The 13,608-nt window shown below is 50.3% G+C and overlaps 1 protein-coding gene across 1 annotated transcript; it reads left to right on the top strand.

Annotated features, from left to right (window-relative positions):
* Positions 1–6,078: 6,078 nt before the first annotated feature.
* Positions 6,079–12,878, top strand: Cnn2 (calponin 2). Its single transcript, XM_075975570.1, has 7 exons — positions 6,079–6,226; positions 8,537–8,658; positions 9,604–9,670; positions 9,757–9,894; positions 10,225–10,341; positions 10,611–10,757; positions 11,951–12,878. The coding sequence occupies exons 1-7, from the start codon at positions 6,164–6,166 to the stop codon at positions 12,215–12,217; spliced, it is 921 nt and encodes a 306-aa protein (XP_075831685.1). The 5' UTR covers positions 6,079–6,163; the 3' UTR covers positions 12,218–12,878.
* Positions 12,879–13,608: the final 730 nt, after the last annotated feature.

Below are 13,608 nucleotides of genomic sequence, written 5' to 3'. Positions count from 1 at the left end.
CAAAATACACACAGCACTTCAGGTCAAATCCAGCCCCTGCTAAGAACCAGGTGACATCAGTAGTGTAGCAGGATCAACGAGTAACTAAAAAAAACCAGCCTTCCTTTATACAGATGATAAGTGAGCTGAGAAAGAAATCAGAGAAACATCACCCTTCACAATAGCCACAAATAACATACCTTGGAGCAACTCTAACCAAACAAACCTGTATGACAAGAACGTTAAATCTTTGAAGAAAGAAATTGAAGAAGGTACCAGAAAATGGAAAGATCGCCCATGCTCTTGAATAAAAAGGATTAACAGTAAAAATAGCAATCTTACCAAAAGCAATCTACAGATTCAATGCAATCCCAGAAAAATTCTTCACAGACCTCAAAAGAACCATACTCAACTTCATATGGGAAAGCAAAAAGTCCAGGATAGCCAAAACCGTCTTGTACAATAAAAGAACTTCTGGAGGCATCACAATCCCTGACATCAAACTTTACTACAGAGCTACAGTACTGAAAACAGCCTGGTACTGGCATAAGAGCAGACAAGAGGACCAATGGAACCAAATAGAAGACCCGGATATCATACCCCTAAGAACACCTGATTTTTGACAAAGAAGCAAAAAATATCAAATGGAAAAAAGAAAGGATATTTAACAAATGGTGGTGTTATAACTGGATATCAACATGTAGAAGAATGAAAATAGACCCGTATCTATCACCATGCACAAAACTCAAGTCCAAATGGATCAAAGACCTCAGCATAAAGCCAGCCACACTTAACCTTATAGAAGAGGAAGTGGGAAGTACACTTGAACGCATTGGCACAGGGAACCACTTCCTAAATAGAACCCCAACAGCACAGACACTGAGAGAAACCATTAATGAATGGGACCTCCTGAAACTGAAAAGCTTCTGTAAAGCAAAGGACACAATCAACAAGACAAAACAACAGCCTACAGAATGGGAAAAGATCTTCACCAATCCCACATTGGACGGAGGGCTGATCTCTGAAATATACAAAGAACTCAAGAAATTGGTCATCAAAAGATCACATAATCCAATAAAAAAAAATGGAGTACAGACCTAAACAGAGAACTTTCAACAGAGAAATCTAAAATGGCTGAAAAACACTTAAGGAAATGTTCAATATCCTTGGTCATCAGAGAAATGCAAATCAAAACAACTCTGAGATTCCATCTTACACCTGTAAGAATGGCCAAGATAAAAAACACTGATGACAATTTATGCTGGAGAGGTTGTGGGGAAAAGGGAACACTTCTGCATTGCTGGTGGGAATGCAAGCTGGTACAACCCCTTTGGATGTCAGCGTGGCGATTTCTCAGAAAATTAGGAGACAACTTTCCTCAAAACTCAGTAATACCACTTTTGGGTATATATCCAACGGATGCTCAATCGTGCCACAAGGACATGTTCTCAACTATGTTCATAGCAGCTTTGTTTGTCATAGCCAGAACCTGGAAAAAACCTAAATGCCCCTTTACTGAAAAATAGATAAGAAAAATGTGGTACATTTACACAATGGAGTACTACACAGCAGAAAAAAATAATGACATCTTAAAATTTGCGGACAAATGGATGGAGCTAGAAAACATATTGAGTGAGGTAACTTGTTTACAGAGGTTTCTATCTCGGTCCCACAACCATTCAGTCCCAAAGGAAAACACACAGAGGTCTACATTAATTATAAACTGGTTGGCTTCGTATTAACTCTTACATGTTAAATTAGCCCACAGTTCTTGTCTGTGTTAGCCACGTGGCTTGGTACCTTTTATCAGCGAGGATTTCTCATCTTGATTCCTCTGTGACAACTACAGACTCAGCCTTTCCTCTTCCTGGTAGTCACCTGTTCTTATTTCCCCACCCCTACTTCCAGCCTGGCTACTGGCCAATCAATGTTTTATTACAGCAATACAAGTGACAGATCATTACAGGACAGAAGACCATTGTCCCACAGCAGTCACCCAGACCCAGAAAGACAAATATAATATGTACTCACTCATAAGTGGCTTTTAGACTTAGAGGGAGGGAAGCCAGGAAAAATATATAGCTCAATGAAAACAATTTACAAAATAAAATTTAAAAATTAAATAAAAAAGAAATGGAGGGGCTGGAGAGATGGCTCAGTGGTTAAGAACACTGTGTATTCTTCCAGAGGTCCTGAGTTCAATTCCTGGCAACCACATGGTGGCTCACAACCACCTGTAATGAGATCTGGTGCCCTCTTCTGGCCTGCAGACATATACACAGAACACTGTATATATAATAAATAAATAAATCTTAAAAGAAAGAGAAATGGGTAAAGCCAGATTGATTTACTCATTTTTTTTTTTTTTGGTTTTTCGAGACAGGGTTTCTCTGTGGTTTTGGAGCCTGTCCTGGACCTAGCTCTTGTAGACCAGGCTGGTCTCGAACTCACAGAGATCCGCCTGCCTCTGCCTCCCGAGTGCTGGGATTAAAGGCGTGCGCCACCACTGCCCGGCTGATTTACTCATTTTTTATTGATATTTAATGAGCTCTACATTTTTTTCTCTGCTCTCCTCTCTACCTCTCCCCTCCTTCTTTAATCCTGTCCCAAGGTCCTCATGCTCCCAATTTACTCAGGAGATCTTGTCTTTTTCTATTTTCTACCTCCCATGTAGATTATATCTATGTAAGTCTCTTTTAGTGTCCTCATTGTTGTCTAAGTTCTCCGGGATTGTGGTCTGTAGGCTGGCTTTCTTTGCTTTATGTTTAAAAACCACCTATGAATGAGTACATGTCTTTCTGTGTTTGAGTTACCTCACCCAAATGATGTTTTCTAGCTCCATCCATTTTCCTGAAAAATTCAAGATGTTATTTATTTTTTTCTGCTGTGTAAATGTACCACATTTTTCTTATCCATTCTTTGATATAGGGGCATTATTCTGGCTGCATATATGCCTTCTCACCATAAGAGGGCACCAGACCTCGTTACAGATGGTCATGAGCCACCATGTGGTTGCTGGGAATTGAACTCAGGACCTCTAAGAACTCAGTGCTCTTAACCTCTGAGCCATTTCTCTAGATCCTCCTGTCTGTTCTTATGCCAATACTAGGCTGTTTTCAGTACTGTAGCTCTGTAGTAGAGTTTGAAGTCAGAGTTTGTGATGCCTCCAGAAGGTTTTTTTATTGCATACGATTTTTTTTGGCTATCCTGGGTTTTTTGCTTTTTCAAATGAAGTTGCGTATTGTTCTTTTGTGGTCTTTGAAGAATTTTGCTGGGATTTTGAGGGGCGATTTACTCCATATATATTTTTATTTATTACGTATACAATATTCTGTCTGTATACCTGCAGGCCAGAAGAGGGCAGATGGTTGTGAGCCACCATGTGGTTGCTGGGAATTGAACTCAGGACCTTTGGAAGAGCAGGCAATGATTTAACCGCTGAGCCATCTCTCCAGCCCGATTTATTCCTTTTTTAAAATTAAAAATTTTGGAATGCCTTTAATCCCAGCATTCCAGGTCAGCAAGTATACATAGTGAGACCCTGCCTAAAAACAATTTAAAAGGCAGGCAGTGGTGGTGCACGCCTTTAATCCCAGCACTCGGGAGACAGAAGCAGGTGGATCTCTGTGAGTTCGAGGCCAGCCTGTTCTACAAGAGCTAGTTCCAGGACAGGCTCCAAAGATATACAGAGAAACCCTGTCTCAAAAAACAAAACACAACAAACAAAAACACAATAAAATTAAATATTTTATGGGCTCACCAGGTGGTGGTGGAATACACTTTTAATCCTAGCACTCAGGAGGCAGAGGCAGGCAGATCCCTGTGAGCCTGAAGCCAGCTTGGTCTACAAAGGGATTTCCAGGACAAAAAAAATGTGTCTCAAAAAACAAAACAAATAAACAAGCAAGCGCCGGGCGGTGGCGCGCCTTTAATCCCAGCACTGGGGAGGCAGAGGCAGGCGGATCTCTGTGAGTTCGAGGCCAGCCTGGTCTACAAGAGCTAGTTTGAGGACAGGCTCCAAAGCTACAGAGAAACCCTGTCTTGAAAAACCAAAAAAAAAAAAAACCAAAACAAAACAAACAAAAAACAATAAACTAGCATGCTTGTCTGTGCGCCTTGCATTACCCACAGGGGCCAGAAGGGGCATCGGGTTCCCTGGAGCTGGAGTCACAGGTGGTTGTGACCTGGCATCTTTCTCTAACCACACCTGTTTTGTTGAATTTTTTAAAGATTTATTTATTATTATTATTATTATTTTTTTTGGTTTTTTTCGAGACAGGGTTTCTCTGTGGTTTTGGAGCCTATCCTGGAACTAGCTCTTGTAGACCAGGCTGGTCTCGAACTCACAGAGATCCTCCTGCCTCTGCCTCCCGAGTGCTGGGATTAAAGGCGTGCGCCACCACCGCCCGGCTATTTATTATTTTTGTAAATATTTATTATGTATACAATATTCTGTCTGTGTGTGTTTGCCCTCAGGCCAGAAGAGGGCACCAAAGCTCATTACAGATGGTTGTGAGCCACCATGTGGTTGCTGGGAATTGAACTCAGAACCTCTGGAAGAGCAGGCAATGCCCTTAACCTCTGAGCCATCTCTTATTTTAAGTGTGTGTGGGAGGTGAGTGGAGTGCCCTGAAGATGTAGGAAGAAGGGAAGGGGCAGAGGGCGAGCAGGAGAGAGGTCTGTTCGGTGGTCAGATCATTCGTTGGCTGCTTACACAGAAGACCTGGGTGAGGCCATCCCGTCCCCTGCTGAGCCTGGCTGGTACTCTGCACACAGCACTGCTGGTCACAGCAACCTGCGCTGTTCCCGCTCAGAGCTAGCTTCCATCCAGTGCACAAACTCAGGCCCCCAGAGGGAGGGTTTGTCACACAGCGCAGGATGCGGAGGATGTGCGCAACCCTTACTCAGGCTTTTACGCCTCACAGCTTGCAGAGAGTGTTCTTTGAGACCTTCGGGAGGAAGTCTAGTCCTGGGTCTGTCTGTGTGCATTCTGGGGGTCCCTCCGGAAGGGACAGTCCCGTTTGTTTTGAGGCGGGGCCTCACGTAGCACAGGTTGGTCTGGAACTCTCTATTTAGACAACAATGACCTCGAACTCCTGAAGCTGGAGCCCCGTCTCCCAGGTGGACCGGCAGGCACCACCACACCTGACTTCATTCACTGACTCACGTGAGCTCAAGCACTTACTGAAAGTCCACTGTATACCAACCCTGTCCCCAGGCCATCACATGACCTATGCTCTTACACCCTCACAAGAGGACCAGCAACCCTCAGTCTCAACTCACAGGCTCTTCCCGCAACCCCTCCCTAACGAATGCCTCGGTCTTTTAGTTTTCACCTACTCTTAATATTTTTGCATTTGTTTGTTTGTTTGTTTGTTTATTTATTTATTTAAGATTTCTGTCTCTTCCCCGCCACCGCCTCCCATTTCCCTCCCCCTCCCCCAGTCAAGTCCCCCTCCCTCGTCAGCCCAAAGAGCAATCAGGGTTCCCTGCCCTGTGGGAAGTCCAAGGACCACCCACCTCCATCCAGGTCTAGTAAGGTGAGCATCCAAACTGCCTAGGCTCCCACAAAGCCAGTAAGTGCAGTAGGATCAAAAACCCATTGCCATTGTTCTTGAGTTCTCAGTAGTCCTCATTGTCCGGTCATATTTTTGCATTCTTTATTCTACCAGAAAGTCCTTTCATTTTGGACTGAGAAACTCCTACTCACCCGTCAATGCCCTAGCTCCCATGGCCTCCTCTGAATTAGCCTGCCCTGATTCCTGTCTACATCTTCACTATGAGACATTCGGGGGGAATACAAGCTGGTAAGCGCCTGTAGTGGCAGAGAGGGGCTCTCATTCCAGACTTTAGGGTTTGGGATCCTCTCACTATGGTACGGGGTGGGGACTAGGTAGGAAGCCCACACCCCTCGCTGCCTCAGTTTCCCGTAACTCCAGAGGGAGCGGTGGGGGCCCCTCCCGCCCGGCGGGGATGCTGGGTGGCTCCGTCGGGAGGGGGTCCCCGGCGGCCGAGAGGGGCTCAGGAAGTGGCGGCTACAGGAATTCGGCGCTTCCACGCCTTATAAGGACATTTGCTCCGCCAGCCAATGAGCGGCGGGGGCGGCGTCAGTCCTGTCCCGGACCGTCCGCCCGCAGCCGGTCCCTAGGTCCGTCCGTCCCGCGCCGGGTCCGTCGGTCCCGCCATGAGCTCCACGCAGTTCAACAAGGGCCCGTCCTACGGGCTCTCGGCCGAGGTCAGGAACCGGGTAAGTGGGCGCGGACGCAGCCCGGCTCGGGGCGCAGCCTGGAGCGCACCGACGCGAGCGGGTGGCTTTCCTCCGACCCCCGAGGGCTGGGGGCGCTCGGGTAAACCGGGGGGCTGCGGGATCTCGGAGGGGCACCCCACTTCTCTGCACGCGGGGTGTTCCTGCAGCCCCGCCCCTGGTCATCCCGCACCCCGCCCCGGGGATCTCCCGCGTCCCGAGAGAAATGGAAGGATGTAAGCAAGACCCCGGAGAGGGCGAGCGGGTGGGAGTCTGGGAGGAGCGACCCCCGCGACCCCCGCGACTCAGGCTTCAGCACCAACACTTCCCCTTCTTCCCCCCCCCCCCCTTCGAGCCTTTTAAGTTGGGGACGGGAAGGGGGCGGGACCGGGGCCTTCTTAACAGGGTGTGGCTCCCTCTCCCCTCCTGGGGCTCTCCGCGCACACCTGGGAGAGAGCTCACGGGGTGGGGGGTCTCGGGCACAGCGGGACATCGAAGTCACCAGCGTCCGGGGGAACACACAGCTGGGGGTCCCGATGTGATGAATGGGGGGGACGGACGGGACGCTGAGCGCGCCTTCCGGGTAGACCCGCTCCCACACACACGCACCTGGCACACGAGAAGGCGGGTTTCACAGTCTGCAAAGCCGGACCACCCGCCTGGGCACGCTGAAGCCACCAGCCCGGCGCGCCTGCCACCGGGGCAAGCTGCCATCTCAGTTCCCACCCCAGGCTGCGGGTCCCAGGGCCCTGACAGATTCCTGCGGGGAGCAGGGAGCTGGACACCTCCCTGGGACAGAGGAAGTGAGACAGAGGGAGATTGAGGATGGAAGTTAGGAGCCGGGTGGGGCGAGGGGGACAGGGGACCCGCTATGTAGGACTGAGGTCGGAGATCCCTTCCATCTCTGGCAGACTGGAGCTGGGACAAGGAATGGCCCCAACCAGCCTGCAGGGTCACAAAGGGTCTCATCTTTCACTGGGAGGGGAGCCCCAGAGACCATTGTGCCTGGCCCATGTGTCGTGTCTCAGTTTACCCCCCTGACCGCCCTCAGATCCCGTAGGGCTTTGTTCAGTCCGGCTGAGGGTCCTGGCCACTCGGGAACAGCTGGTCCTGATTTAGACCGGGAGGCCACTGCATTCCTGGTGTTTGTGGCCGGCAGGCTGGAATGTGCTGCCGGGGAGGGAGGTGGCCACAGCACTTGGGACTGGGACTCTCCCCCCTTCCTTGGTTCTCAGAGCCTCTAGGGACGTGGCCCAGCTGGACCTGGCATGCCTGGCATTCAGACCCAGCCCCTGCTCATTCCTGCAGGACTGGGCCACTCCTGCAGGTGGGATCAGCTGCTCCCCGCCCCTGCCCCCCCCCCCCCCCGCCTTTTTTTTTTTTTTACCCTGTGAGCCGCTAATCCCACTTCAAAGGGTTTAAAAAGGCAATGGGGAAGGGGAGCCCTGTGGGTGGTGGCGCATGCCTTTAATCCCAGCATTTGAGAGGCAGAGGCAGGGGATCTCTGTGAGTTTGAGGTGGCACATGCCTTTAATCCCAGTGCTCTGGAAGCAGAAGCAGGTGGATCTCTGAGTTTGAGGCCAGCCTAGTATACAAAGTGAGTTCTAGGACAGCCTGGGCTACACAGAGAAAGTAGCATCTCAACAAAAAATGGAGAACTGAGACCTGGGGAGCCTAGAACCTGCTGTGGTCCTTCGCGTGGCAGGAGCCAGGCCCGCAGGCAGTTCTCTAGGGTCCTTCTAGTCCACTGGAAACCTATTCCTCCTGTGAGGTGGACAGGCTGGCTCCTGGCTGGACCCCTGCCTGTCCAGGCCTGGGATGCTCAGGGGCAGGCAGGTGTGAGCCTGGGGGAAGTGGGTGTATCTGGGGGGAAATCTCAGGGTTTTTGTTTTTTTAACCCAGTCATGTGGAGACAGTCTTCCTGGTGTTGCCTACTGGCTGGAATATTGCTCAGCCTTGAAAAATAACAGGTTGCTATGACGTCAGTGGAGAACCTTCTGGTCGCTGTCCTCAAGTCACAGGACAAAGCCCCGGGCAGATAGCTCAGAGTAGATGAAGTCAGCAGCGGAAGCAGGGATCTGGCTGCTGGTGTAGCTTTGTGGGTGGAGTGCTGGCTCAGGTTTTATCCCAAGCACTTCCCAGTCGTACACAAGTGTCATCCCAGGTCTGGGGAGGTGGAGGCAGGAGGATTGGTTCAGGGTCATCTAAGTCCAGCCTGGGCTACGTGAGATCCTCTGTCCCTTCTTCTACTGTCTGAGAGTTTTGCAGAGTGTGTCCATGCTCCAGCTAATCTCTGTGCTCCTTGCTTCTCAGCTCCTGTCCAAATATGACCCCCAGAAGGAAGCAGAGCTCCGCAGCTGGATTGAAGGACTCACGGGCCTCTCCATTGGCCCCGACTTCCAGAAGGGCCTGAAAGACGGGGTCATTTTGTGCACGTGAGTGCACACATGTGCACAGACATTAGCGCCCCCTGCTGCACGGCTTGTGCATTTCTAGTTGTTTTTTTTGTTTTTCTTGTCTGATCGCATAGTCTCTCTTTTGGTTTTTATTCTCTTGGCTTATTTCTTGTCTTTATTTATTTGTTTGTTTATTGTTTTTGTTTTGGGGGACAGGGTTTCTCTGTAGCTTTGGAGTCTGTCCTGGAACTCACTCTAGTCCAGGCTGGACTTGAGCTCCGCCTGCATCTGCCCCTTAAGTGCTGGGATTAAAGGTGTGCGCCACCACCGCCCAGCTGTTGATCTGATTTTATTTTATTTTATTTTGGGTTTGCTTCATTTTTACTTCTGAGTTTGTGTGTGTGTGTGTGTGTACACACACGTGAGAGTAACTGGGCCTGTGTGCCCCTGTGCGTATATGATGTACATGAGTGCACTTACCTCAGAGTCCAGAAGAGGGCACTTTGATCCCTGGAGCTGGCTATGAGTCACCTGACATGGGTGCTGGGAACTGAACCTAGGGCCTGGAACAGTGGCAATCACCCTGACCTCTGAGCCCTCTGTCTGGCCCCTTGTCTTTTTCTGCAGTATTGTAGTCTCCAAACGTATTTCTCTGTCCCTGTCTGGTGTTTCCTTGTACTATTGCGTTCCCTACAAACTTCCCGCTGTGATCAGTCCTACCCTAGGCCGTCTCTTTCCCCTTCAGTGGATAACGCTGCTTCTGGAAGTTTCTTCTTGCGTGCTGTGCATCTGTCATTTGTATATTCCACAGTTGTGCATGTGAAAAGAAACTATAGTCAAAATTCTTAGATTCCCCCCAAACCCTATGGTTCAAGATTATATTCCTAGCATCCATTGTTGGCGGCTAAGGGGAACCAAGGCTGGGAAAGTGTGAGTGTCCTGAGGTCAGAATGCCAATGGGGCTCCTGGGTCATTTCTTCCCAGACTCATGAACAACCTCCAGCCAGGCTCTGTCCCCAAGATCAACCGCTCTATGCAGAACTGGCACCAGGTGAGGAGCTGGCAAGTAGACAGTGGGATGCCCAGCCCTGCCCACGTGTACCGCAGGGCTCACCGCCCTTCCCTGCCTCCTCCTAGCTAGAAAACCTCTCCAACTTCATCAAGGCCATGGTCGGCTATGGCATGAACCCTGTGGACCTGTTTGAGGCCAATGATCTGTTTGAGAGCGGGAACATGACGCAGGTGCAAGTGTCTCTGCTTGCGCTGGCGGGAAAGGTAAGGTCCAGAGAGAGTTGGTGGGCAGCCCCGAATCACACAGCAAAGTGAACCAGACAAACACAGGCCGGGCCTCCTAAGAGTCACTGTCTGATGTGGGAGGTGGGAAGGAGAGAGAAATCGGAAAGATTGGTATAGCAGTGGTCAGGTTGGGGGAACAGCACATGAAGAGATGTGGGCGTGTGAGAGCAAGGAGGAGTCCCTGTGGGGCTCAGACAGCTTGGAAGGGTGGGGCCAGCCGCCTGTGGGGATAGTGTTGGATGTATTTCTGGGGCGTTATATCCACTGACCCGGATTGAGGGTCCCCGGCTCCCTTCACCCCCAACCCAGGCCAAGACCAAGGGGCTGCAGAGTGGTGTGGACATCGGGGTCAAATACTCGGAGAAACAGGAGAGGAACTTTGATGATGCCACCATGAAGGCCGGCCAGTGTGTCATTGGGCTGCAGGTAGGCACCACCCCAGACGTGTCTAGGCCACAGGTCAACCTGTGGGTCACGACCCTTGTGGGCCTGAAAGAGCCCTTCACAGGGGTGGCATATGAGATACTCACATTATGATTCCTAACAGTAGCAAAACCGCAGTTATGAAGTAGCAACAAAAATAATTTTGTGATGGGCTTGGTCCCCATGACATGAAGAACCGTACTGAGGGTTGCAGCCTCAGGAAGGCTGAGAAGGCTGGCGTCCACACCCTAACCCCCACATTTCCCCTGCAGATGGGCACCAACAAATGTGCCAGCCAGTCTGGCATGACGGCCTATGGTACCCGACGACACCTCTATGACCCCAAGAACCACATCCTGCCTCCCATGGATCATTGCACCATCAGCCTCCAGATGGGTACCAATAAATGTGCCAGTCAGGTGGGTTTGTCCCCTGCCTCGGGGTAGCCTCTACTCTGTGTCTTTCTCCCTGTGTGTGCTTTCGTGTTGTTGGAGGCCGGTCGTTTGTTCCCGACTGCTCAGACCCAAAATAACCACCTAAACTAACCCATCTCTATTAATCTGTGTATCACCATGTGGCTGTGACTTACTGGCAAAGTTTTGGCTCTATAGCTTCTTTTTGACTCCGCCTTCTTTCTCCCAGCATTCAGTTTAGTTTTCCCTGCCTAGCTAAGTTCTGTCTTGCTATAGACCAAATTAGTTTCTTTATTCATTAACCAATAAAAGCAACACATAGACAGAAGGACCTCCCATGTCACTTTTGGTCGCAACAACCCTACTCTATGCCTCAGTTTCCCCCAAGTGTCCACCCCCACCTAAGCTGTTGCCTGTGTCCCTGAGGTTTTGGGGAAGTCTCTGTTCCAGGTGGGGGCACAAGGAGAAAGTGGGGTGCTGGTGCTTACAGGTGGTCAAAAAGAATGGTTTAGGGATGGAGAGATGGCTCAGAGGTTAAGGATGCTGACTGTTCTTCCAGAGGTCCTGAGTTCAATTCCCAGCAACCACATGGTGGCTCACAACCATCTACAATGAGATCTGGTGCCCTCTTGTGGCCTGCAGCCTTACATGGAGGCAGCGCACTGTATTGTATGCATAATAAATAAAATCTTAAAAAAAAAGAAAAAGAAAAAAATTCTGATTTATTTTATTTTTGTGCAGAGGGCTGGGTTTGAGATAGGGCCTGACTATGTAGGCCCATAGTCTTGAGCTCTCAGCAATCCTCCTGTCTCAGCCTCCTTTTGCCAGGGTTTCAGGGGCCAGAGTGATAGCATTCTGCTACCATGTGTGAGACTTTGGCTTCTGTCCCCAACATGGCACAAAGGGTCACACTCACCTGCTGTCCCAGGACTCAGAAAGTGGAGGCAGAAGGGTCAGGAGTTCAAGGTCATCTTTGGCTACATAGTGAGTTTGGGGCCAGCCTGGTCTACAGAGCTAGTTCCAGAACAGTCAGGACTGCTACACAGAGAAACCCTGTCTCAAAAAAACAATCAATCAATCAATAAATAAATAAATGGAATGAAAGGTTTTAGCTAAGCTTTGGGAATCTTGTAGGGAACTGCTGGTATACTGAGGGAATTAGGGGCTCCCCTTTCTGAGCTCCTCTCTCCTATCTCCAGGTGGGCATGACGGCTCCAGGGACCCGGAGGCACATCTATGACACCAAGCTGGGCACCGACAAGTGTGACAACTCCTCCATGTCTCTGCAGATGGGGTACACGCAGGGCGCCAACCAGAGCGGCCAGGTCTTCGGGCTGGGGCGGCAGATATATGACCCCAAGTATTGCCCACAGGGCCCAGCAGCTGATGGGGCACCCGTCGGCGGTGACGGCCATGGTGAGGGCCCTGAGTACCTGGCATACTGCCAGGAGGAGGCCGGCTACTGAACCCAAGGGTGCTGGCTCCCCACGTCAGCACCCCTGTGTGGGCTTTTCTTTGTTTTATGTGTTTTCATTGTGTTGTTTTGTTTTTTGAAATTGGGCCTCACTTTGTGGCCCTCTCTGGCCTGGAACTCACTGCAATCCTCCTGCCTCAGCTTCCTGAGGGCTGGGAGGAGAGGTCTGCATTAGCTGTGCCCTCCTCACCTGTCATGCCTTGCTTCTTTCCCAGGACTGACCCACCCACCCAGCAAGCAACATGGGGGTACTTGATAGAGTAGCCAGCTACAGATCTCTCAGAAGGCTCTGGAAGAGTTTTGGGTTTCTTCATCTCTTCAGTTTGTGGTGTGTGATCCCATGAAAATTGCAGGCAGTTTCAATGAAAAGAAACAAGGGGTTTTGTGTTTTGTTTGTTTCCCCCTAAAGGTATGGGGGTGCACCTGGGCCCTAAATACTGCAGGCATTCTGAGGGACTGCATTTGCCCAGGTTCCTCTGGGTTTCCACCTCCCCGCTCCCGCTCCTCCTGCCCTGGGCTGATTATCTGTGCTGGACTCCACCCCGGCGTCCAGAAGTGCTGCACCCGACCCACAGGGGCCTCTCTGCTTCCAGATAATGTGAAATACCTTGTGTGGACCAAAACCAATAAAAACCTCCATTTCTAAGAGTAAAGGGTATTCCTGAAGTTGGTGATGACCGAGAGGGGGGCGGTTTAGAAGCAGGGGCCGGCCATGCACAAAAGTTAGGGGTAAGGAGGAGAAACTGAGACTCAGGTGAATAAATGATTTAAGGTCAGGGCCAAGGTGGAAGAAGAGGCTGTGCCCTTCACCGGCTCCCTCTGAACTCATATACCTCCTCAAAACCACGGTTCTAAAGCCAGGCTAGTGGCTGGGAGCGGCATTGAAGTGAGAGGCACTTGCAGCCCTTGGTTGGCCCCACAGGATGGAAGGCAAGAACAGACTCCAGGAAGTTGTCCTTTGGCCTCCACAGATGTGCCAGGCACGCATGCATCCTACCCCAATAAACAAATTAAAAATAAAGGTCGCCAGCACAGAGGAAACCTCTTCCTCTGAGATCAAGGCCAGCCTGGTCTACAGTGATTTCCAGGCCTGTCAGGGCTACCAAGCTATGAGCCAGTCTCAAATAAATATTTAAGAAAGAGTTCTTGGGAGCTGGAGAGATGGCTCAGAGGTTAAGGGCACTGGCTGCTCTACCAGAGGTCAGGAGTTCAATTCCCAGTAACCACATCATGGCTCACAACCACCTGTAATGAGATCCAGCACCCTCTTCTGGCCCATAGGGATAGACACAGACAGAACACTGTATCCATAATTTAAAAAAAAAAAATGTAGGAAAGAGTCCTTGGGGAGAGGAGACAGGATTCCCCTGTAGGAGCCAGCGG

This window comes from Microtus pennsylvanicus, chromosome 6 (genome assembly GCF_037038515.1).
Source record: "Microtus pennsylvanicus isolate mMicPen1 chromosome 6, mMicPen1.hap1, whole genome shotgun sequence".
Taxonomy (NCBI): Eukaryota; Metazoa; Chordata; class Mammalia; order Rodentia; family Cricetidae; genus Microtus; species Microtus pennsylvanicus.
Note: the sequence above shows the minus strand (reverse complement) of the source record. Positions and strands in the feature narration are given on the sequence as shown.

Excerpts from the sequence above, each read along its gene's own strand:
- Cnn2 (XM_075975570.1), top strand. The coding sequence starts at position 6,164 with ATGAGCTCCACGCAGTTCAACAAGGGCCCGTCCTACGGGCTCTCGGCC. Across the intron at positions 8,659-9,603 it reads GACGGGGTCATTTTGTGCAC|ACTCATGAACAACCTCCAGC; the intron begins GTGAGTGCACAC and ends ATTTCTTCCCAG. Across the intron at positions 10,758-11,950 it reads CCAATAAATGTGCCAGTCAG|GTGGGCATGACGGCTCCAGG; the intron begins GTGGGTTTGTCC and ends TCCTATCTCCAG.